General features: G+C 50.4%; 1 protein-coding gene across 2 annotated transcripts in view; it reads left to right on the top strand.

Annotated features, from left to right (window-relative positions):
• Positions 1 to 859: 859 nt before the first annotated feature.
• LOC144951241 (tyrosine-protein kinase SYK-like) overlaps positions 860 to 26,091 on the top strand; it is a 32,844-nt gene continuing 7,612 nt past the window's right edge. The window contains exons 1-8 of one of the 2 annotated variants that reach the window (XM_078881394.1): positions 860 to 1,024; positions 13,344 to 13,960; positions 14,401 to 14,615; positions 17,394 to 17,557; positions 21,733 to 21,871; positions 23,217 to 23,295; positions 24,709 to 24,731; positions 25,176 to 25,259. In XM_078881394.1, coding sequence (XP_078737520.1) covers positions 13,750 to 13,960; positions 14,401 to 14,615; positions 17,394 to 17,557; positions 21,733 to 21,871; positions 23,217 to 23,295; positions 24,709 to 24,731; positions 25,176 to 25,259 — 915 coding nt within the window. In that variant the 5' untranslated portion in view covers positions 860 to 1,024; positions 13,344 to 13,749. The remainder of the gene's footprint in view (positions 1,025 to 13,343; positions 13,961 to 14,400; positions 14,616 to 17,393; positions 17,558 to 21,732; positions 21,872 to 23,216; positions 23,296 to 24,708; positions 24,732 to 25,175; positions 25,260 to 26,091) is intronic. The other variant, XM_078881402.1, reaches the window with a different exon arrangement.

The raw sequence follows: 26,091 nt of genomic DNA on the forward strand, positions 1-26,091 counted from the left end.
CACGTGCGGTTTCACGCCGACCAAAGGTCAATGAGAGTCGCTTCCTCTGCTTACAGTGCTTCTATCCACGCTGACCCATCCGGTGTCGGCACTTCCTGACTGCCTGCCTGAGAAAGCAACTAGCGACTCACCTGCCTACCTGTGCATTCACATACCTGCTCGTCTACTCACCTGCCTCTTCACCTGCCTACCTGTGCATTCACCTACCTGTGCAGTTGCCTACCCACCTCCCTACCGACCCATCCCTTTGTTCACCCGTAATCTGCACGGCTACCTACCTATTGCCTACCTGCTCACCAGAAGACATGCTCCCCAGGCTCACCCGGCAGTCGTCGCACATGAACACCTGGTGATCTGGACAGCTACTCACCAGCCAGAGGAGGGTGGGGGGCTGGAGGGAGATTGGGGAGAGGTGAGATTCCGGACCCCCCCACCACCACCACATCTCCCCAGGTGAGATGCGACCTTCTGCGAGCTGATGGTGAGTGTGCGGGAGGGGGGAGCGAGGAGGATTTGCAGGTGGCTGTTGCGTGACGAGGTGGGGACGTCTCCAGACGGAGTCTCATTGCCCGAGTGGCCTGGCGCGTCAGTCTGTCTGCTGCCAGCAGGGGGCGATGATTGCCGCTCTGTGCGCAGTGAGGGTATTTTCGCGGTGTGATTTTCGATTTTGGCCAATTTGAGCCCTGGTCTGGAAGGCAGAGAAGGGAGGGGAGAGGGTGGGAATGGAGGAGGGAGGGAGGGAGAGCAAGGACGGAGAGAAGGGGAGGCACAAATTAAGGAAATTATGCAATTCTCGAGTTCCACCTTTGCCGACTCCCTCCACCCCCTGCACCCCCCCAAACCCACAAACCCACACGCGTGCACGCGCACGAACACGAACACGCGCGCGTGCTCACACGAACGCGCACGGGGAGGCGAGAGGACGGCTGACGGAGAGGATTTGAGTCACTGTTAAAGTCCCTCGCCCCAGCTCGCTTAGACCTCGACCTTCCACGCGGCGACACGGAGATCGGCTGTCGGTAAAGTGGGTGCAGCGATTTATACTGTCGGTAAAGTGGGTGCAGCGATTTATACTGTCGGTAAAGTGGGTGCAGCGATGTATACTGTCGGTAAAGTGGGTGCAGACTGGATGTGCTCTCGCTCAGTTCGGAATTGAAATCCAATCTGGCTCTGGATTTTGATGAGGCTGGGATAGTGATGTGTGCTGTGATGATGATGATGTATTTGATGACGACGATGTGTGATGATGGTGAATGTTGTCTCGAACTGCATTGGGCTGCTTTAATCTCGGCTTATCTCGCATACCAAACCTACCCCTAACTCTACCCCTCGCACTAACCCTACCCAAACCCCTAACACTACCCCTCACACTAACCCTACCCAAACCCCTAACTCTACCCCTCGCACTAACCCTACCCAAACCCCTAACACTACCCCTTACACTAACCCTACCCAAACCCCTAACTCTACCCCTTACACTAACCCTACCCATACCCCTAACTCTACTACTCACAATAACCCTACCCAAACCCCTATAACTCTACCCCTAACACTAACCCTCACACTAACCCTACCCATACCACTAACTCTGCCCCTCACACTAACCCTACCCGAACCCCTAACACTACCCCTAACCCTATAACTACACCACGATTATTCTACCCCTAACTGTTTACCTATTACTCTACCCCTACCCCTATAACCATACCCATATAACGCTACCCCCAACTTTACCCCTATAACCATCCCCCTATAGCTCTACCCCTAAGTCTACCCCTATAACCATACCCATATAACTCTACCCCTAACTCTACCCCTATAGCGATACCCATATAACTCTAACCCTAACTTTACCCCTATAACCATACCCATATAACTGTAACCCTAACTTTACCCCTATAACCATACCCATATAACTGTAACCCTAACTTTACCCCTATAACGATACCCATATAACTCTACCCCTAACTCTACCCCTATAACCATCCCCCTATAGCTCTACCCCTAAGTCTACCCCTATAACCATACCCATATAACTCTAACCCTAACTTTACCCCTATAACGATACCCCTATAACGATGCCCCTAACTCTGTGCATCATGGGTGTTGGCCGAGGGCGCGCTGTGTCTGTGAGGGTATTCCCAGTGACGTCTGCGTACATATGTACACTAAGCACACTTTGTGTACAATAGTATTGTGCAGAGGTGGGACAAAGTCATTGTTATGCAAGTCCAAGTCGAGTCGCAAGTCATCAAATTCATGACTCGAGTCTGACTCGAGTCCAAGTCACATGACTCGAGTCCACATCTCATAGGTGGGACAAAGTCATTGTTATGCAAGTCCAAGTCGAGTCGCAAGTCATCAAATTCATGACTCGAGTCTGACTCGAGTCCAAGTCACATGACTCGAGTCCACACCTCTGGTATTGTGTACACATTTATAATTGTACACGGCGTATTTTGTCCCTTGCTGGGTAACTTATTATATTTTGTATATACATTTACTAAAAATTATGTTGCGTGTACACCTTGTGTGTGTGTGCACGCTAGTGTTTTAGATTCATAGTAATGTACGCGCGTGTGTGTGTGCATAGATTTTGTAAATGTAAGAAGACGCACTTCGCGCGTAGATTCGCCGTCGTTGATGTGCGTGTGCACATGTTAAATAAGCGCTGCAATTGAACGGTTACAATGATGCCAAAACCAAATGAAATAACACGAGCCTTAGAACTGACCAAGTAATTTAAACGATTAAAATACCGTAAATTGCGGGAGTAACCGATGAACTAGCTCTGGCTTTGAAGCTTTCGTGACTGCGGGAATGACTCTTTGGTTCTTTCGGTAAAGTAATGTAGAAAGAAAATAAATTAAGTAATAGAGTACGACGTTTCGATTGCAACACAAGCAACCGTCATCAGGTAGAACTCAATTTGAGAGATAGACAAAACACAGACACACAGACAGACACACAAGCAGAGAGAGACAACACAGAGACACACAGAGAGAAACACACAACATAGACACACAGAGAGAGACACATACAGACAGACACACAAGCAGAGAGAGACAACACAGAGACACACAGAGAGAAACACACAACATAGACACACAGAGAGAGACACATACAGACAGACACACAAGCAGAGAGAGACAACACAGAGACACACAGAGATAAACACACAACATAAACACACACTTGTACCTGATGATGGTTGCTTGTATTGCAATCGAAACGTCGTATTCCATTATTTTATTCATTTTATTTCTCCGTGACTTTACCGAAAGAACCAAAGTGCAGCTCTGGATGTTTGGAAAAACAAAACATCCGAGCCAGATTTGGCACGGTACATAAAATACAGAAATTAATATCTGGTACAAAAGATGTATTACCGAAGCTATCAACAGAAGGTGTGTACCGGATTGATTGCACTTGTGGCGAATGTTGTGTTGGGAAAACAGGACGAATGATCAGCACGAAACAAAAAAAAAGACCAAAGAAATATTAAATATCCCCAACTACAACTGTCGGCAGAGGCAGAACACGCGTGCCAACAAGGACACTCAATTTATCTTGATAATGTTGAAGTGCTGTGCAAAACTAGCTACTACTGGCCAAGACTAATTAGAGAATTTATCGAAATTGAGAGAAATAAAAATAATTTTAACCGTTCGGATAGCTACAGACTTAGTGCTGCTTGGGAGCGAATCATCAAGTAATACATTTTTTTAAAGCTTTCGTGACTGCAGCGATTCATATTCTTGGCTCTTTCGGTAAACTCACGTAGAAGGGATGCAATGAAATAAAAATAAAATAATAATAAATAATATAAAATTATAATTTTGTTTTATATTTGTATTATTTAATTGCTTCCCTTCTACGTGACTTTACCGAAAGAACCAAGAATAAGTAATAGATTGTTTAAATTATTGCCTATACAGGTCCCCATACTTGAATGGGGATTACCGTTGAACGATAACAGGGACGGCTATTTTAGTGCACACAATCAACAGGCGGTACAAGAGCAATGGGCTTGCATAATGCGCATGCAGAACGTACGTTGACACATCTACCCCTCTATGTAAGAAACGAAACGGGAAGATTTCTCCACAAATCTGGCTGTCACCTGATGAAGCTAGTTGTAATTATTGGCGAAACGTCGTACTCAGATTGTAAATGTTGTGGCTTTGCAACTCCAACACACTCCGGTGATGCTGTACTCGGAGCGATTTGGCACGTTCTGTTTACGTGACACACCTTACTAGTTGGCTGTGTCGGGTGGTGGCGGTTTTTACAACACATATTTTCGCGATCTAACCCCCCCCCCCCAAAAAAACCTGTATTATTGGTGTACATAATTATTGTGTATACATGTATCATGATTTGTGTGCGCCATAACTTTGCGTGCATTTGATCATAATCGGTGTACACGGGAATTCTGTGTCCACACCCATCGGAGCGCACGTGCGCTTGGGCGAGTAATTTGCATGCGTTTATCATAATTTGTGTTTGTCTGTGCCCACGAGTATTGTGTGTGTGATTGCACTAATCAGAATGTGAATGTGTGTACGCGCGCAGTGTGTCTACATTAATTATGTGCGCGCGCGCGTGTGTGTACACTCGTCTCATGATGATAAAACATCATGAGACGGGTATGCAATTAGTGATGGGTCTGTTAAATTTAATAGAATTATACCACACATACACAAAGACACATGCGTTCCGTATAGCCTGCATAGACTGTTGGGGCAAGTGCTGTTAGTGAGCACCTATGAAGGCCGGCCACGGCACACGAGGGGGTTGGTGGCCAGCAACCACGCCCGGCCGCCTTTGTCTCCCCAGTGCTAAAGTTTACTTCAGGCCGCACCAGGTACTCATTTAAGGCTGGATTAAGTTACGGGAGGCCCAGGACAGTACCGGTTTTAGATATCACTCGGCATTGATGTGGCAGTGAGCGGGAATCGAACTTGGCTCGCTGGGTTCGTAGCGCAGCGCGCTAGCCACTGCTCCCCACACACAATGGTTCTTAATTGTTTTATTGCCATCATTTATACTCTGAACACATTTTAAATAACCAATTGTCTTAAATGTCAATGTTCGTCAGTGAAACGATGAACGCGTCACTCTGTCTCATTGACCTGTAACTTTACACACCTCGTACAAAACATCGGTGATAAAATATGGCCAAAAATCGTAACAAAAACAGCCACTCAAAGACAAATAATCATCAGTCAGGGTGAGAGCCACTGCTAGATGAAGGCCTCCCCGAACCGCTGACGATCCTGCGATGTAACGATTCACCCAGCGCCTTCTCTAAACACCACGAGCCGATTTCGCTCCATCTCCTCTCGGAGCGCGTTCACGTTCCTCGGCTGCCGCTCCGTTCGCAGTCGCGGCCATCGCCGCCCCTCGTGGCCGCGACACGCGTCCCGCTGCTCAGGCCCCTCTCACTCCCCGTCACGGTGTGGACGATGCCTCGATCCTGCGTGCGCTCTCCAAGCGGGCATCTCTCTCTCTCTCCCCCTGCTTCTTTGCGCACTTTTCCGTTCCTTCTCTTCGTTGACGCCCCGCGTAGACTCGCGGAGCCGAGACGCAGTAGCGAGGCGGTGAGGCTCGAGAAGGATGGGTTTGCATTTGTTCAAGTTTAAATTGACGATGACAAACAACGTTTACTGTTTGCGCCGGACAAGGAAAGCTTTCAATCAGCACGTACTGCCAGCAGCTTCAATGTACGGATCCGAGGTACGTGCTCAGAATTGGAGTTTCGGATAGAGAAAGAGGAACGCGTGGATAAGAGAATCTACGCCAGGTAGAGAAACCTTGCTGACTGCCAAGTACAAGGAAATTGGCGTGGGCAAGACACGTTGCAGCTGGAACGGATGATCATCCTTCCCTCTTGGGTCGATAAAATGACAATGATCACCACTTTGTGGGGAAGATCAACCGTGGCTGTCCTGTTTATGGACTTGCGCCCGCCATAGTCATGTGGAATTTCCACGACGGGCTCCGCAGGACCGTTTTCTCCCTTCGTGACGATGTTAACACATCGCAGCAGGTCCTATACTCATTTGAGGCCGAGTCGACCTGGCGAAAGCCAGTGGAGGAACATTCCACATTCCTTTGGCGAATGTAAATCTATCCATAGGACAACCGCTGTGTTATTCTTCCTTTCTTAGCTCGATGAATGAGCGGCTTGATAAGAGCAGATCTCTGTGCGGGGTGATGGTGTGACTGCATTCAGAGCGGCGTCAGTGTGCGTTTTCTTACGGTAAACGCTGCGTGTTATTTTACCATTTAGACCCCGTCCGAGCAGAATATCCAGAAATGGTAGAACTTCCACTTCCATTGCGATCAAAGGGCTCGCATAATGCGCATGCGTAATGCACGTTGACTCATTAACACCCCCCCCCCACTTTGCGCAAGAGCGGAGAAGCGTGGTCACCACATCTACGCCTCTATATAAGGAACGAAACAGGTGGACTTCTCCAAACATCTGGCTGTCGCCTGATGAAGCTAGTTGTAATTACTGGCGATACGTCGAACTTGGATAGTAAATGTTGTGGCTTGGCTCTCCAACACACCGGTTAGTGCTGTACCAGTGACGAATTGGCCACGTTCTGTTTACGTGACAACCCTTACTAGTTGGCTGTGTCGGGTGGTGGCGGATTTAACGACACATTTATATATTTACGCGATCTAACCCCAAAAACCCTCTATTACGGATGATATTGGTAGCGAAAACCCGCGTGTTAAACCGAGCAGAACGTATACTCCCCAGGCTCCGGAATACAAGACGCACTTTTTGTGCCTGCACGTCTTATAATCCGGTAGATGAGTATGTATGCTGAAAGTCTTTCGCACCGTACTTGTCCAACAGTTCTAATTGGATGAGTAAAACTTTATTGGGGTCGTCTTATAATCCGGTAGCTTTGTGTGACCAGATTAGAACTCGTCGGTTGCTTCTTATAATCGGGTAGCCGCGTGCGTAAGGCCACATTTGTCTTCATTGAAACTGGACACACGTGTGGAGGTGCGTCTCACTTTCCGGAGCGTTTTATAATCTGGAAAATGCGGTAATTGTATGAATTATTCAGAAAAGTGCCCGTACATATACAGTATATATCATATATATACCAAATCATATGTGCCCGATCTTTTTTGGGGAACTAATTATAATAAACTTTTCGTTAGAAGCGAAGCCCCGACAGAAATTGTGCAAATGTCAGTTCCCCAGGCCTATGAGAAGATGATTACAACATCTTTTTGGTTCTTTCGGTAAAGTCACGTAGAATGGAAATAATAAAATAATAAAAATAAAACATAACAGAATGGAAATAATAAAACAATAAAAAAACATAATTTTTATTATTTTATTATTTCCATTCTATGTGACTTTACCGAAAGAACCAAGAAGATTAATCCCTGCAGTCACGAAAGCTTTAACATGCTTGCGTTGTGGCCGAAACGTCGTAAAAATTATTTTATTATGTTTTATTTTTATTATTTTATTACTTCCCTTCTACGTGACTTTACCGAAAGAACCAAGAAGACTTTAAAATGATTACAACACCCCACAGGGTGCAGGCGGGTAGCGGTGGCGCAGTGGTTAGCGTACTGCGCTATGGCCCGGACGACCCCAGTTCGAGTCCTGGCTTACGAGTGAAATCTGAACCCGGATTTTTGGGCCCTAAACTCAGCCTTTCACTGCCGTGGTGACGTCTGCTTAAACAAGTCGTTATTATTATTTTGGTTCTGTAATGGTCGTTGGGTGAAAAGCTTCGTATAATGGAGGTTATAATATATTAAACATAATTACGTGGACTGTGAAATGTCATCAACCCTATACCGAGACACGTGTGTTGAGTGGCCAGTGTCTGCTACGTACAGTATTAGTGAGTCAAATTTAACACGGAAAAACGCATTACTGTATCTCTATATCATATACTCTGTTGGGATATGTCTGCGTAGCGAATTACTTCATGTAGAGCCCCCCCCCCCTGCCAGAGAAATGTGGAATGAGTAGTCACTCATGATGGGGGACTCATGCAAGCGACTCGGAGGTTGGGAATAGGAGGAGGTAGAGTGACGGGTGGAGCACGTGGGTGCAGGGGGACAGGCGATGGAGACGCCGAGCCCGGCGACCCGAGGGGAGGAGACGTAGGCCTCGGCAAGGTAAGGTAAAAACAACGAGCCTACCTTTACCCTACCACAATACAATCACTCTACCCTTACCTTTTACCCTTTAGCAGGTAAGGTAAACGGTAAAAGTTAAAAAGCAACGAGCCTACCTTTTACCCTTACCCCATACAAATTACCCGATTACAGGGTAATTACCAGGGTACTACACATGAACAAGGTTTATAACGGTAAATGCTATAGGTAGAGCGCTTTATTCATATAGAATACTCTCGATGATTCCAATTTTACACGCTTGTTGTTGTTGTCATTGTTGTCGTATCCTCAAATCTTGTAACTCAATTTTAACCCACTTCCTAATGTGGTATCGACTACAAACTTGGTATACTTATGTCATACTGATGACAATACTATATTCTATCATAAAAAATCTATATTTTTTAACATTCTTTTTTATATGGTATGTTTCGGCTTGGGACTAATTGTCCACGCTCAACTGACGTTGGCTGTAAATTACCACGGCCCCTTACGTTATGGCAAGCCTCGGGGCCACTTCCTGGAGTCGTGGAGTTCTGCCATTACTCGTACATTTTATAAAAGCGTGTTTTTAATAAAGTTTTTAAATATTACTTATTAAATGGAGACCACGGACTGCGCCACGGAGCTTTTAGCGGTAAACAAGGTCCCGTATTTACCGGGTAATACTTCGCGCTACCTTTACCCTACCGGGCAATTCTTCCGAGCTACCTTTACCCTACCCTTTACCTTTCCCCTTGGCATGTATGCACATTTACCCTTTACCTTTACCCTTTTACTCGGTAAAAAGGGTAAATTACCTTACCTTGCCGAGGCCTAATTGAGACGGACTCAAGAAGCCAGACCAGTGGCGAGAGCGCATGCGGCTACGGCTCTCTGGTGATCACTCGAAGCGCGAACCCCAGGCGAGCGAGACCTCCGTTTCTCGGAACAATGTTTGCAAGACGTTGCCTCGGCCTCTGCCGCACGTCGACTGCGCCACAGGAAGTGTCGGTTGGGCCCCGCGGCTCCCTCCGAGTCGCGCCGCGGCCTCGGCTGCCACGGGAGCCGCTCGGCCACGTGGCGGCTGAGCCAAGGACCCCCCAAGACCCTCTAAACCTCTCCCTCCCGTCGCTCCTACAGCGCAAACAGCACTATTGCAGGTGTATTAAGCAAGGGGTACGAAACGCGTTTATCGAGTTGAGCGAGGTGATGATTGCACGAGCTTTGGTAAAAAAAAAGAGACGTCGACGGTGATGGGAGAGGTAATTCCCAAAAGCGGAGCAGTGACGGAGGATGAGACGAAACAGTCTGAGTCTGGCAGAAGCCGAGTCCTCGACACGGCTGGAGGAATCAAGGAGTGAGGCTCACGGGAACAGGAATCGTGGCAGCAGTAGTCGTAGCAGCAGCGGCGATAGAAGAGCGGTCAGAGAACCATGGTCTGGCTACGGCGTGGGGAATGCCTCCGCAAGCTGTCGACTGATTTCGGTAACTCGCCCCCCGTGTGCAGCAATAATAGCGGGTTGTGAACTCGCCGCGTTCGTGCGAACCCCGTTTCACACGCGCTGCGCAACACGCAGCTCGCAAAGGCGTCCACAGAACGAGGAGTTTTCAGCCAATCGATGACGAGTGTTTATTATTCCCATTATACGTGTCGGGGTAGACAACTCACGCGTGCGAGGGGACAACACTCTATCCCAGTACAGAAGGCACAGATGGAGTCCAAACCATGCGCACGTGTGATTGCGCCCAGCCGGTCCTGGTGATCATTTGGCCATGCTTCAGTACGCTGGTTAGTGCGGGTTGGTGTCCTCGAGGGAGGCGACATGTCTGTTTCGGATAGAACGCCACTGCCCATGGCCGCGAGTCAAACTCTGGGTGCTCGGTTTGTAGCACAGTGCGCTACAAACCGCTGCATCACCGCTCTACTTATTTAATTTCCATTACACTTTGGTTGAATTTAATCTCGTTTTCCGTGTAGCTGTTGAGTTTTTTGTTGTTTTTGCACTTTGTGTTTTAGCTTACGTTTAAATTACGTTCGCTCTTCTATTCATAATGACTACGACTTGTAATTGTCATTTATATACTCGACAGATCACTTATTATAGGTACGCCTATAGATATCCCTGTAAGTCTATGGCTCTCTGTAAGTATTTGGGTTATGTAAATCTATGGATCTTCGTGTGTATCTATAGGTCTCTGCATAAATATGTGGGTCTCTATGTGATTATATGCAAGTCTCTGGGTCTCCATGGAAGCCTGTGAGACTTTCTAAACACCCAGGGTCTCCTTTGAAGATAATTGTAGTCTGTGTGGCTCTCAATCGGTTTAACTTTGGTTTGGTTTGTGCCAGAGATCTGCTTTGGTTTGGTCCAGAGATCTGGTTTGGTTTGTGCCAGAGATCTGCTTTGGGACTGATATCTGGTTTGGTTTAGTTTGGGGATCTGGTTTGGTTTGGTACTGAGATCGGGTTTGGTTTGGGACTGAGATCTGGTTTAGTCCAGAGATCTGGTTTGGTTTGGTACTGAGATCTGGTTTGGTTTGTGCCAGAGATCTGGTTTGGTCTGGGGATCTGGTTTGGTTTGGTACTCAGATCTGGTTTGGTTTGTGCCAGAGATCTGGTTTGGTCTGGGGATCTGGTTTGGTTTGGTACTGAGATCTGGTTTAGGACTGAGATCTGGTTTGGTACTGAGATCTGGTTTGGTTTGGTACTGAGATCTGGTTTGGTTTGGTACTGAGATCTGGTTTGGTCTGGGGATCTGGTTTGGTTTGGCACTGAGATCTGGTTTAGGACTGAGATCTGGTTTGGTACTGAGATCTGGTTTGGTTTGGTACTGAGATCTGGTTTGGTCTGGGGATCTGGTTTGGTTTGGTACTGAGATCTGGTTTGGTACTGAGATCTGGTTTGGTTTGGTACTGAGATCTGGTTTGGTTTGTGCCAGAGATCTGGTTTGATTCGGTACTGAGATCTGGTTTGGTTTGGTACTGAGATCTGGTTTGGTCTGGGGATCTGGTTTGGTTTGGTACTGAGATCTGGTTTGGTACTGAGATCTGGTTTGGTTTGGTACTGAGATCTGGTTTGGTCTGGGGATCTGGTTTGGTTTGGTACTGAGATCTGGTTTGGTACTGAGATCTGGTTTGGTTTGGTACTGAGATCTGGTTTGGTTTGTGCCAGAGATCTGGTTTGATTCGGTACTGAGATCTGGTTTGGTTTCGTACTGAGGTCTGGGTTGGTTTTGGACTAGAGATGTGTTTTTTGGATTGCGCAGAAGTTTATGTTGTTGGGTTGGACATCTGTGCTAGCTATGGGGCCCTGTTAGCTATGGGGTTAGGCAGCTGGGCTGCAAGGTGAGCCCGTGGTTAGCTTCACGGAAGTATGGACATCTGCTTCCTTTCACGGCACCATGTGACACAAGGGAGGCGATAAGATGGGCTTGTGGTGAAGGGGAAGGGTGGTGGTGGTGAGGGTGGTGGTGGTGAGGTCGGTCGTAGTGGTGAGGTTGGTGGTGAGGTGGGTCGTCCTGGTGAGGGTGGTTGTGAGGAGGGAGGGTGGTTGTGAGGAGGGAGGGTGGTAGTGGTTAGGAGGTGGGGTGATCATGGTGTGGTGAGGGTGGTGGTAAGGTGGGATGGGTGATAGTGGTGAGCGCACGCCATTTCCACCATACCTCCTCTCACGATGGCTGTGGCTACGCGTCGCGTGCCACTCACTCCGGTCTCGCAGACACCCAGCGGAATGCGCAGCGAGACATGAAACCCTCGCAACGTGGAGCTGTGGTGGGAACGTTCCAGACGGAGAGACCGAGAGAAAGCGAGAGAGGGAGAGCCCGGCACTGTCTCAGCTCGCTGGGACACCTCGTCTGTCAACCGGGGGTTCTGGAGACTTCTCGACTGCGTTCCCGATGCAGCCATTGCAGCTGCGTGAGCCGAGGTCCTAAAATTCGACCATTTCCCCTTTCGACATCAGGGCGAGGTGGTGGGGGTGTAAACGCCAACCCCAGCCGCAAGCCACGATCGCATTCTCTCGCTCGCTCCCAACTTTTATGGATAATCTTGGTCGCGAAAGCCTTAAGTGTTAAACGTGCAACTTTCCTCAGGCGGTCCAGGACCAGGCCAGGCAGTCGAGATTTAGAATCTTAGGTTCCTAGGGGAACTCTCACCACCAACACCACCACCATCGCGGCTCTGGGTGTCTGGGAGCAGCTCGCGGCGGACTGAGAGAGAAGCGCGGTCGATGTTTAATTCAGTCCGCGACGAGGTGCGAGGCCACGCGGAGAATTGGGTAGGCGCATCGGCGATGTGGTGAGATGTTAACTCCCTCGCCTGGTGTGCAGGGAGTTCGTGGCTTCGATCCCGACCTTGATGTCTGTTGTATATTTGGTGTTTGCGTTTTCTCTCCCTGTGGCCGTGTGGATTTTTCTCCGTGTCCTCCGTTTTTTCCCCTCCACATTTAGAAACACGCGTTTTAGAGTATTGGGCTGCTATAAATGTCCACGTGACGACAAGCCACTTCGTTGAGCTCTCATTTGTGGCCAGGTCGCTTCTGATAAAGAGCGATAATAGCTCAGTGGGCCTTACCTGGTCAAATACAAATAGTAAAAAGCAATCGACATCGTGGGTGTAAACATGATAACCACGTCGGGTGGTGGAGGGTTCATGACTTGGAATTTTGGCCTGAAGATTAAAAACCACGGCCACCGCCGACGCGTGGCCCTGCCGCAGCGACGAGGTTCGAGGAGCCGCAGCGACGAGGCTCGGGAACAGCGCGGCCACTCGAGGGAACGAACGATGGAGAGAAGTGCGCCGCGTAGCACGGAGAGACGCGCGCTTGTCGGAGAGAGAGTCGGAAAGAGAGGAGACACGGGCGCTAGGGAACGCACCGCAGGTTCGAGGCATCGTCGACGCCGTGATGGGGACTGAGAGGGGCTTGGGCAGCAGGACGGGCATCGCGGCCAGGAGGGACAGTGATGGCCGATGGTCTAGACGAAGTTTGTTCTGATGATGATAATAATGCTACTTCTGCTGCTGTTGATGATGCTGATGACAATGTTGCTGATGCTATTGCTTCCGGTGGTGATGCTGATGATGCTGATGTCGAAGATGATAATATTGCTGCTGATGATGATGCTGCTATTCATGATGGATGTATTGCTACTGCTGCTGCTGATGATCATGGTGACACTGCTCTGCTTGTGCAGATGCCTGTGTCTGCTTGGAATGAATCGTGACCACGGGAATCGCCCAACCTCTTCGGTGTCCCACGGAGAACGACTCGATTAGAGAGAAGAGAGGGAGGTGGAGGAGCAGGAGAGGACGGTGATGAGTGGAGACACACGCAGACTCGGCTGACGCCAAGAGACTCGGGAACAGGGGAGACAGACAGCACCGTCGAGACCAAGACATCACAGACTCATCGACAAGAAGATTCCGAGACTCGGGTGCGAGAGACAAGGAGGCTCTAAGGGCAAAGGCAACTTGTGAGAGGGACTCCGACAATTCCGACTCTCCGCCACTGGGACACGGAGCGCACACGCACAGAGAACGCCCTACACGGGCGGGGGGAGGGGGGTGACGGTGTCACTCGCTCGCTAGCGGGTGGGAGCCATGGACGCGAGCGGGGAGCCGCTGCCCTACTACTTTGGCCACGTGGGCCGCGACGAGGCCGAGGGCCACCTGCGCGCCGCCGGCTTCATCGAGGGCCTCTTCCTGTTGCGCAAGAGCACGAGCACCGTGGGTGGCCTGGTGCTGTCCGTCGTGTGCAGGGGCCGCGTGCACCACTACGAGGTGGAGCCGCGCCCCCACGACACGGGTCCAGGTAACGCGCGGCACGCTGGGCGCACGCACGGGTACACGCGCGCACACGGGTACACGCACACGGGTACACGCACACGGGTACACGCACACGGGTACACGCACACGGGTACACGCACACGGGTACACGCACACGGGTACACGCACACGGGTACACGCGCGCACGCACGGGTACACGCGCGCACGCACGGGTACACGCGCGCACGCACGGGTACACGCGCGCACGCACGGGTACACACACACGGGCACACGCACGGGCACAAGCGCACGGGCACACGCACGGGCACAAGCGCACGGGCACACGCGCACGGGTACACAGATTTAGAGAGGTACGTACACAGCAGATACACATACACCTCCACCACCACCAACACCACCACCAAAAACACCACCACGATTGCGCGCTCAATGGTGGTGATGTTTTTGGTGGGGTTGGTGGCGCAGGTCTGGAAGGGCGCGGGTGCGGGATCGACGGGGGCCGCACGCACGCGGGTCCCGCGGAGCTGTGCGCGCACCACGAGCACGGCGCCGACGGACTGTGCTGTCCCCTCGCGGCGCCCTGCCACCGTCCCGACGGGACCCCCCCGCGCAGCGGATACTTCGAGGACGTCAAGGACCAGACGATCCGAGACTACGTGCACAAGAAGTACCACGTGGAGGTGACGGGGGGGCGGGCCACGTCACCACTACGCCACGCATGTTACCACCACCACCACCACGTCACCACTACACCACGCCTGTTACCACCATCACCACCACACTATCACTACGCCACGCCTGTTACCACCATCACCACCACACCACCACTACGCCACACCTGTTACCACCAGCACCACCACCACGTCACCACTACATCAAGTTCAAGTTAATTTATTAGGTATAGCCCTGTGAGCCATTCGGCTCTTGAATCGGGTGCAACCGCAACAAACAAAAAACAAAAACATGAACAAGAAAACATCTTAAAGTGAATATGTGACTAAGTGCAAACAGAAAATCTAAGAAAAGACAGCAAAATATTGCAGAAAAAACACCGCACACCAACGCTGTGTGCAAAAATCCCAGTGGGATGCAAGTCAAACAACAACAACAACCACAAGACAACTTATATTAAGGCCATCAGTCTTACTCCATACTACAACAAACAAACATGGCCAAACCAATACACTTTTCCAAATCACCTAAATAAAGCCATGAAAGCAATGAAACAGTGATCATAGGAAATGTGACGGAATTTTCACAATAAATTACATAAACAACATGTACTATCAAAACCCTGCAGCCATAGCTGGCTGCATGAGTCACTCCACAACAGCAGGAGCATCAATCGGAGTATTATAATTTTTCAATGCACCTTTAAGATCAGCACACTAAATAAAAACACAGGTCGTACATTGCAGCGATCATCCGGAGCGAAACATTTTATTTTAGGCCACTGAATAGCACTGGCAGCTAGGGGTATACAACTCCTCTAGAGCAGTTTTGAGTGATTTTTTGGCAACAGCATTCCAGACCCTGGGGGCATCAATAGCAAAGGCCCTTTCTCCAGTATATGTACGGCAATCGGGAATATGAAGCTGGTAAATGAGTGTAGACCTTAGGTCAAATTTGTTCTTTGAAACAGAGAGGAGATCCAGCAGGTAATCTGCGGATTTTTTTGTAAGTACATCATGAATAAATAAGATCTGGTGCACAAGCCGTCGAACATTCAGAGATGTTAAGTTTGACCCAATGTAGGGATCACAGTGGTGAGTCCTATATGGGCAGTTCAATGCAAAACTTAAGGCCGAGTGATACATTGAGTCAAGCTTCTTCAGTACAGTACTGGGGGCTGATGTATACACGATGTCACACTAATCAAGTAGAGGCAGTACGGTAGCTTTTATCAATTCCAAACGGAACATAGGGGGGAAGCAGTGCTTGTGTCGATACAGAAAACCAATTTAAATTTGTGTCTTTTCCCCAATATAAGCAATGTGATCTTCAAAATTCAGTTTTGAATCCAGGATGACCCCAAGATACTTACAGATCTTGACTTGCTCTATTTGATCATTATTTAAGGAATGTAATTGGGGGAAAATAACTTCCTGCTTTAGTCCTGGTGAGAAGCATAGCACCTTGGTTTTGGCAGGATTTAGGACTAGTTTAAGAGCAACTAGCTGATGTTGTAGTTTGTTGAAATTACTCTGGAGCTTAGCAATCACGTCATCCGGAGAGCGGCCAGCAGTAATCAGTACCGTGTCATCTGCAAAAAGATTTACCCTGGAATAATCCAGTTCAGTGCCCAAGTCATTTACATAAAGAGAGAACAAGAGGGGCCGATAATGGAACCCTGTGGAACCCCTTTTGTTATCTTAACACTGTTTGACCTCCAACCATCTGTGAATACAGTTTGGGTGCGAGAAAAGAGGTAATTTTTTTACCATTTTACTGTGTTTTCGGAAAAACCGAGGCAACTTATTTTACTAAGCAGGATGTTGTGGTGTACTGTATCAAACGCGTTGGACAAGTCAAGAAAAAGACAGGCGCAATACTGCTTATTATCAAGGCTACTGTAAATGTGATTCAGAGAGTCTAATGCAGCAGATGTGGTGCTGTATTCTTTTCGGAGCCCAGATTGTTTTAGATGTAATAGATTGTTGGCGGACAGGAAACTGCTAATTTGGTAGTTAAATAATTTATCAAAAATGTTCATCAACGGGGACAAAATTGAGATAGGTCGGTAGTTATTTGGATCATCTTTAGGGCCCACGTCACAACAGAGACATGAGTGCAGGCCGGAGACCAAACAGACGAGTCCCCATTGACGACCTGAACCCGTGGGTGCTTGCCGAGCCACGAGCAGGAGGAGTTCTCTCAGTCAGACTCCACGCGGCAGAGAGGCACGCGCACGCTCACGGGTGCCGGTGGCCAGCGTGACGGTCCCGTCGGGTGGTGGAGGGCTCATGGCAGGAATTCTGGGCCCATAACGACCGCCGCATGGCACCGGACCCAAAAACAAACGTGGCTCGAGAACCAACCCGGGCCACGCAGTTGGGCCTGACGCAACAATGACCACGGTACAGTTCTTCTGAACTGGTGATGTACATAAGGCTGAGAGCTTCTGCTCAGTCAATGCACCTCTGTGCACGCCGCTAAACTGCACCCCTCCCTGGCCCTCTCCCCGCGTGCGGTGTGGTGTGGTACGTGCGGTGTGGCACGGTGAGTGCGGTGTGGTGTGGTGCGTGCGGTGTGGCACGATGCGTGCGGTGTGGTTGCGGTGCGTGCGGTGTGGTGCGGTGCGTGCGGTGTGGCGTGGTGTGGTGCGTGCGGTGTGGCACGATGTGTGTGGTGCGGTGCGTGCGGTGTGGTGTGGTGCGTGCGGTGTGGCACGGTGCGTGCGGTGTGGTGTGGTGCGTGCGGTGTGGTGCGTGTGGTGCATGGGGTGCGGTTGCGTGCAGGGTGCGGAGGCGGACGCCCTGATCGCGAGGCAGAGGCCCGACCTGGAGAAGGAGGTGGCGTCGTCTCTGCACGAGAAGCTGCCGTGGTTCCACGGCTCCATCTCCCGCAAGACGTCCGAGGAGCGACTCCTGTCGCAGCGCCAAGTGCCCAACGGCCGCTTCCTGTGTGTACTCGCACGCGCTCACCTGTGCCACTCACCTGTGCCACTCACCTGTGCCACTCACCTGTGCCACTCACCTGTGCCACTCACCTGTACACAATCGCTCACCTGTACACACACTCATCTGCGTCACTCACCTGTATATAATCTCTCACCTGGACACGCACGCCCTCACCTCCACATGCACTCACTCACCTGTACTCGCATTTACTCACACCTGTATAGACAAACACACACCTCTGTGTATGATTGTGTAGTTGTACATACAGTGTATGTGCTCACGTGGATATGCGTGAATCAGTTCAGACCCAACAAAAGGGGATCTTTCGCTTAATAAATAATTATAGTTTTTTTATTTTTACATACAAGATTGAGGAAGTGTATTGGTGGTTTGGGGTGTTACCATTGCTGTTTGCTTCAGCAAATCGCCACGGCTCCCAGCTGATGCTGCTGCTTCCATAGCGTCCGCCCAGTGGCATCACGAGTCCGTCGACTCGCTTACAAGAGGGCCTCGTCTTGGTGCGGCCTGGCTTCGGCCTCCACCACCAAGCCAACACGGCAGGGGCTGGCGGCGCCGTGGTGCCGCTGGTGCCTCTCTCTCTCTCTGTCTCTCCCCTCTGATTCACGCGGGCTTCCTCTGGGTCCTCCGGCTTCCTCCTCTTCCTCCTCGTACTAGAGCTTGAAATCGCTCCACACCACGGGGCCGCTGATGGCCAAACGTCGTTTGGCTGCATCGTGATCGCAGCAGCAGCAGCAGCAACAACATCGACCCTTACCACGGAAACTTGGCATGGCCCTCCTGACAAGAGGGTCCTGAGACTCGGTGGTGTAAAAACGAGCGCAAATGAAGAACGCAATGCGGAACTTTGCGGATTCTGCGTGGTGGCAAAATGTTCCCTCGCGGTCGTCTCTATGCCCGAGCAAAGGGGCCGTTCATTGTCCACGGCTCGCCCTCGACACCCATGGGGGGGGGCCTTCCCGTCACAACGAGTCGCGAATCCAGCATGGACGACGAAACCTACTCGGCTCGTTCCCGTGAGCGCCAGAGGCACACAGCGAAGTCGAACACTCTGAAGGGAACAACTCACAGCCGGCAGTCCACTGCCAGATGAAGCCCCCCCCCCCCCAACCGTCGTGTCGATCATAGGGGGTTGTTTGAACATACTTCACCATGCTGGTCAATGCAGCTAGGTGAAGGAAAGACCAGGACCGGTTTCGGGGGGGGGGTGTTGGTCTCGGGATCAGACGTGTGATCCACCAACCCCGGAGCTGACATTTGCGCTGCTGATACTGCTGTGCTCGAGTTCCGCTTGCGGCTACCACTTCCTGGAGAACTCAAACTACCCTCCTCCTACCCCTTCCCCGGCTTCGTAGAGACGCCACGAAAACCCCGGCACCGCGGCCATCAAGCGCTCCTCCACTGTGCGCACACAATGGGCCCCTCTGTAGCCAGGCACACAAGGACAAAGGTCCCCGCGTAGCCTCGAGCACGCTGTTGGGGCCGGCAGCGAGTAGCACCGGTGAAGGCCGGCACGGCACACGAGGGGGTGGTGTAGCACAGCACCACCACTACCACCAAGTGCTGTGTTTTATACACACCGTGCCAGGTACTCGCTCGTCACTAACGTCCTTCCATCTGTGAAGGATCCCTGACATGCAATACCCCGGCGTCTACAAACTAAGCTTCGGCTGCGGCAGTAGTTACATTGGGGAAACTAAGCGACATGTCTCGGACCGTGTTCGTGAACACAAGGCAGATCTAAAACGCGGTAGGACCAATACCTCGGCCGTGGTTGACCATTGTTTCAACGCTGTGGGCACACACGAAATTGATTTTCCCAAGACGAAGGTACTCTGCAAGCCCACTGGCTATCAACAAAGATTAATTCATGAAGCCATCCAGATATATAGACACAGACACAATTTCAACCGAGAAGATGGATGCAAATTGAGCAATCATTGGAAGGACGTTATTATAGTTATTAACCAGGTTAAGTCATAACTGGCTCTGATGTCTCCATCCTACCTGCCGATGCCAGCAGTTATTTCCGTGTCTCTGAGTGACATTCACGCTAAATGTCTCACTAACACAGCCACCGTTGATCCTTTTCCTCGATGTGGTGTTGTCCCTCGTTTTTTGTAACGAGCTGGATGTCTCACTAGCACTGCCGCCGGTGCGGTGGCTCGTTTACATTGACACGCTAATCTCTCGCAATAGAATGGCCACCTCCATAGCTGCGTCGTCGTCGTGGAGGTACATCACCGATCATTGACATGCAAATTCCACCTCTAGCCCCGCCCACTTACCCTTGGGCTGAGCCCATCTCCAGCCCATATCACTTCGTGTCTCAGCAGCTCTCCCACTGTATTTATTCACCTGATGACGATTGCTTGTGTTGCGATCGAAACGTGATAATTTTATTATTTTTCTATCTACGTGGCTTTACCGAAAGACCCAAACAATATTTTGTATATATATAATATTTAGTTTTCCACATCCTCACATCATCACATTGCAACATCCTGACAATATGGACAGCGTTACCAGTCGCACCGATGGTATCAGGCACACTGGCCTCATCAGGGCGGGGGGGGGGAGGAATTTTCCTTGGGGGAGGGAGGGGGGGTTGGCCAGGTCATTGCTGCCACTCCGGGCTCAGGTATTTAAGACTGTTCTAAGGTTTAGGAATGGACCCCATATACTCTTCTTCCCTGTCTCACGCTCGACCTCTGCTGTCTCCCCATCGGCTATGTTTTTACACACCGCCCAAGGTACTCATTTGAGGCTGAGTCGACCTAGGGGAGGCCCGCAACTGGTTGAGATAATCGCCACTGGTGTTGGCTGTGGGCTGGATTCGAACTCGGGTAGCCGGATTCGTAGCGTAGCGCGCTACACTATACATACTATATACACGATCATACACACACCTACATATACAGAGACCACCCCCCCCCCATACCACACAGGCGCACAGCTCCTGTAACAATGATCACCCCGATCCCATCAAGACACGTGGCCCCCTTTAGCTGCTTAAATGAGTGACTTGTTAAGTTGCTGGGTTATTGAATCTGTAGGTGAAGTAACACAACCACCATCGTCAACATCACCACTACCGTCACGACCACAAACACAACCTACATCACCACGACCAACCACCACCATCATCACCGCCTTCGTGAATTTGTAACGAAATCCTTTGGCAGCAGTGCCCAGTGTGTGGAACTGGGCTTGATAGTCGTTGTTTACCCGCATCCCGTGTAGGTTATCGATTTAGAATGTGCGTATGTGTGTCAATGCGTGTGTGCTGTGTGTGTGTGCGTGTGTGGTGTTGGCCACCCACCCACTCGTGTGACGTGCCGGCCTTCAAAGGTGCTCGCTTACAGAACTTGCCCCGACGGTCTCTTCAGGTTGCACGGGGAATCCTTGCCTTGTATACGCGAGGGTGCGAGTATGTGCGAGTGTGAGTGTGTGTGAGTGTGAGTGTACGAGTGTGAGTGTGTGCGAGTGTGTGAGTGTGGGTGTGTGAGTGTGTGAGTGTATGAGTGTACGAGTGTGTGGGTGAGTTCAAGTTTCAAGTTTCATTTATTAGGTATAGCACTGTGAGCCATTCGGCTCTTGAATCGGGTGCAACCGCAACAAACAAAAAACAAAAACATGAACAAGAAAACATCTTAAAGTGACTTATGTGCAAACAGAAAATCCAAGAAAAGACAGCAAAATATTGCAGAAAAAGCACCGTACACCAACACTGCGCAAAACTCCCAGTGGGATTCAAGTCAAACAACAACAACCACAAGACAACTTAGATTAAGGCCATCAGTCTAACTCTGTACTACAACAAACATGGCCAAAGCAAAAACTTTTCGAAAATTAACCAAATAAAGCCATAAGCAATGAAAAACTGATCATAGGAACTGTGACCGAATTTTCACAATAAACGACGTAAACAACATGTACTACCAAACTCTGCAGCCATAGCTGGCTGCATGAGTCACTCCACAACAGCAGGAGCATCAGTCGGAGTGTGTGAGTGTGTGGGTGTGATTGTGTGAGTGTGTGAGTACGTGCGTGTGTGCACGTACACTCGTCAGGGTTCGACTTCGACGTCTCGGGGTGGTGAAACGTGTGAACCGGCTGAAGAGTCAAACGTCGTTGACATCCACAAACCCGCGTGCAGGATCCGCCAGCGGAACACGGCGGGCTCATTCGCCATCAGCCTGGTGTTCAAGAAGAAGGTGTTCCACTACGTGGTGGACACCGACAAGTCCACCAAGTTGTCCATCCCCGAGGGCCGCAAGTTTGACGCCCTGTGGCAGGTTGGGTTGCCGCTCAAGGGGGTCACCCCGCACACACACACGACGGTGAAGCGACGGAGGGGTTTTGTTTGTTCATTGAGAACCCACGGCGTTGTCGTGTTGGGCATTTGAAATTGCGGGGGTCGTGGGTGAGTCAAACTCAGGTTGCAGCTTGCAAATGATTGACCAGAGGGGTGTATGGGGCTTCATCATCATCATCATCATTCGGATTCATCAGTGAGTCGTGCCCAGATACAGACTTGCTATGAGTTGGGAGAAGTAGACATAAGAGTTGGGGTTATTCAGTAAGCCATACACAGTAAGCCATACACAGTAAGCCACACCAAGTAAGCGGGATCCATAAACACGTGGAATTCCCACCACCGGCTCTGCAGGGCTGTCAACAGGAGACGAGCACCACCGCCTCGATGCTTGTTTGAGCAGGAAATCGCTTCGCCATGAAAGGCAACAACAGATTGTAGACGAGTCTGCAGGGATTCATCTTCTTGGTTCTTTCGGTAAAGTCACGTCGAAGGGAAATAATAAAATAATAAAAATAAACCAATAAAATAATTCTCACGACGTTTCGGCCACAACGCAAGCAGCCGTCCTCAGGTGAAGAACAGGTCTGTCGGAAAGACAGCGTCTAAATGAGCTTTCCGACAGACCTGTTCTTCACCTGAGGACGGCTGCTTGCGTTGTGGCCGAAACGTCGTGAGAATTATTTTATTATGTAAGTATTTTTATTATTTTATTATTTCCCTTCTACGTGACTTTACCGAAAGAACCAAGAAGATTGTAGACGTTCAAATTTTTTGACGCGAGCGTGTTTACAGTAACATTGATAACGCAGTGGGGATGACGACGACGACCAGCTCGATGTTGGTGGCGATGCGAGCGGTAAGGAACCGAGGCTCGGGGTAGACAGGCCAGCAGCGTTGTTTCTCACAAGCCCAGTTGCGTTTTAAGCGCCCTTGCTCAACATCCTCTTGTCAAATACCGCAAGTTCCTCCGCTCTTCCGCTTTGTAAAACATTTGTAAGCTACGGAGACAACGCCCACGTTGTCGCAACCAATGTGACGATGCTGAAATTGAGCTTTTTATGGGCTCGGACAATTTAATTTGTTTGGCTATGTCGGGTGGTGGAGGGTTTCACGACAACAAATTTGGCCACGTTAATCCATGATGGGCATGTCAGCCTGACTCAGCCAATCGCAGCTCTTGTTTGTGCAACAGTCGCAGCAACTTGTAACACGCTTGGAACAAAGTTGCCTCGAGTTGCAGAGGAACGTCGCGATGACTGCTCGGGGTGTCTTCGTGTCCCTTGCGTCTGATTCCTTCTCCCCGTGTCCCCGTGTCCCCGTAGATGGTGGAGCATTACAGTATGAAGGAGGATGGACTCATGTGCGCGCTCGGGGAGGCGTGCATCTGCCCGGAGTACGTGGGTGAGTACACATCACGTGGGTCTGTGCACGATACGTGGGGGAGTACACATCACGTGGGTCTGTGCACGATACGTGGGGGAGTACACGGTGAGTGTATGGTGAGTGTATGGTGAGTACACGGTGAGTGCACGGTGAGTGTATGGTGAGTGTATGGCGAGTACACGGTGAGTACACGGTGAGTACACGGTGAGTCGACGGTCTCCACGCTCACCCGTACTGCACGTGCTGCTGCCGATGGGGGAGGTCACGGCCATGGTGGAGGTGGTGGTTTAGTTTATGGTGGAGGATGTTGTGGTGCAGATGGAGATCATGGTGGTGGTGGAGGTGTGGCAGCAGTGATGGTGGAGGATGTTGTGGTGCAGATGGAGATCATGGTGGTGGTGGAGGTGTGGCAGTAGTGATGGTGGAGGATGATGTGGTGCAGATGGAGATCATGGTGGTGGTGGAGGTGTGGCAGTAGTGATGGTGGAGGATGTGGTGCAGATGGAGATCATGGTGGTGGTGGAGGTGTGGCAGTAGTAATGGTGGGGGATGTTGTGGTGCCGATGGAGATCATGGTGGTGGTGGAGGTGTGGCAGCAGTGATGGTGGAGGAGGTGGTGCAGATGGAGATTATGGTGGTGGTGGAGGTGTGGTAGTAGTGATGGTGGAGGATGTTGTGGTGCAGATGGAGATCATGGTGGTGGTGGAGGTGTGGCAGTAGTGATGGTGAAGGATGTTGTGGTGCCGATGGAGATCATGGTGGTGGTAGAGGTGGTGGTTTAGTTGATGGTGGAGGATGTTGTGGTGCCGATGGAGATCATGGTGGTGGTGGAGGTGTGGCAGTAGTGATGGTGGAGGATGTTGTGGTGCCGATGGAGATCATGGTGGTGGTGGAGGTGGTAGTTTGGTTGATGGTGGAGGATGTTGTGGTGCAGATGGAGATCATGGTGGTGGTGGAGGTGTGGCAGTAGTGATGGTGGAGGATGTTGTGGTGCAGATGGAGATCATGGTGGTGGTAGAGGTGTGGCAGTAGTGATGGTGGAGGAGGTGGTGCAGATGGAGAGCATGGTGGTGGTGGAGGTGTGGCAGTAGTGATGGTGAAGGATGTTGTGGTGCAGATGGAGATCATGGTGGTGATGGAGGTGTGGTAGTAGTGATGGTGGAGGATGTTGTGGTGCAGATGGAGATCATGGTGGTGGTGGAGGTGTGGCAGTAGTGATGGTGGAGGATGTTGTGGTGCAGATGGAGATCATGGTGGTGGTGGAGGTGTGGCAGTAGTGATGGTGAAGGATGTTGTGGTGCAGATGGAGATCATGGTGTAGGTGTGGTAGTAGGGATGGTGGAGGTGGTGGTGGTTAGTTGGTAATAGTTGAGGTGGATGTGAGAGCTGGAGTGGTGTGTGATGCCCTCGTGTGTGTGCGGTTTTTTTCAGATCTGTATGGAAACTACGTGGATGTGAGTTAAACCTTTGAATTAAAATCAAATGAAAACGCATCAAATGACACACCAATGCAAGTAAACACACAACACAGTAACTTTACGCACTCAGGCACACATACTGTACACACACACACGTGTACACATGTACAAATATCTCCCTTGTAGCCTTAACAGACTGATGGGGCAAGTGCTGTTAGCGAGCACCGATGAACACACACGTAGTTACACACACACACGTAGTTACACACACACACACACGTAGTTACACACACACACACACGTAAGAATAATTATAAACACAAGCACACAGACATACGGAGAGGTGCGCACAGATACACACACATACACAAACACAACGCACTGCCGTCCAACCTAGGGACCCCCCCCCCTAGTGGCAGCTGTCCCTACGCGACACAAGGGGATGCATCCTGCGCTGTCTGTGTCCATCCCACCCCGCAGCAGGCGAGCACTCACGAACCCACGCGCAAGAATTGGTTTTCTTCATCCTTCCCCAGCGCCCTGCGGCTGAAAAACCTCATCCCGGTAGGTCACCTACGAAGGGAAAGATCCACTCCCCCCCCACCCCCGTGTGGAGGACCGTAGAGCTTGGGAAATCGTCGGTAGCGCTGTCTTATCACCAGCACCACCACCGCCGCCGCCTGGCTGCTGCTGCCATCCAGCTCGTGTTTGTGGTTCTTCTGAATCTGAGAGACGCAATTTGCTACCAAACATGACGACGCTCGATCTACAACCAAACGTGACGATTCATCATCAATCATAGGCCATTGGTCCCCGTGAATGATCAATTTAAGAATAACTTAATCCTTATCTCTTCAAAACTTTGATGGTGCTCTTTGTTGCTGACCGCTTGACGTTGTGTGTTAAAGCCACTTTGTTAACCAAAAACCAAAATCAACCCGTCGGTCGAATGGCCGAGCCAAAGCTGCAGTGGCTACTCCGTGCGAGCCGCAGATGGCGCTGTCCGACCATCAATCGTGGCGCCGCGGTCGAGGAAGTCTCCGTCTGTTGGGATCGGGCCTCCCTCGTCATGGACACGTCTGGATGGGCCGTTGCCTCCAGTTCGAATGCTAATGGCGTGCCCACGGTGTAAACTTAATCCCTCTCCACATACGAGGCAGATGACGGCGGCGAACATGGACGACTGTGCCGTACTGATGAGACCTAGCTAGGACGGAACTGGTCTCGACTGAAATCTTCACTTAAAGCTTCCGTGACTGCAGGAATTCATATTATTTGGGTCTTTTGGTAAAGTCACGTAGATAGGTTGAAAGAAAATAACAATTTTGACCTATCTACGTGACTTTGCCGAAAGACCCAAAGAATACGGTCTCGACTTCTTGCCTCTGCGATGCGC

The sequence above is a fragment of the Lampetra fluviatilis genome, chromosome 3, assembly GCF_964198595.1.
Source record: "Lampetra fluviatilis chromosome 3, kcLamFluv1.1, whole genome shotgun sequence".
NCBI classification, from domain to species: domain Eukaryota; kingdom Metazoa; phylum Chordata; class Hyperoartia; order Petromyzontiformes; family Petromyzontidae; genus Lampetra; species Lampetra fluviatilis.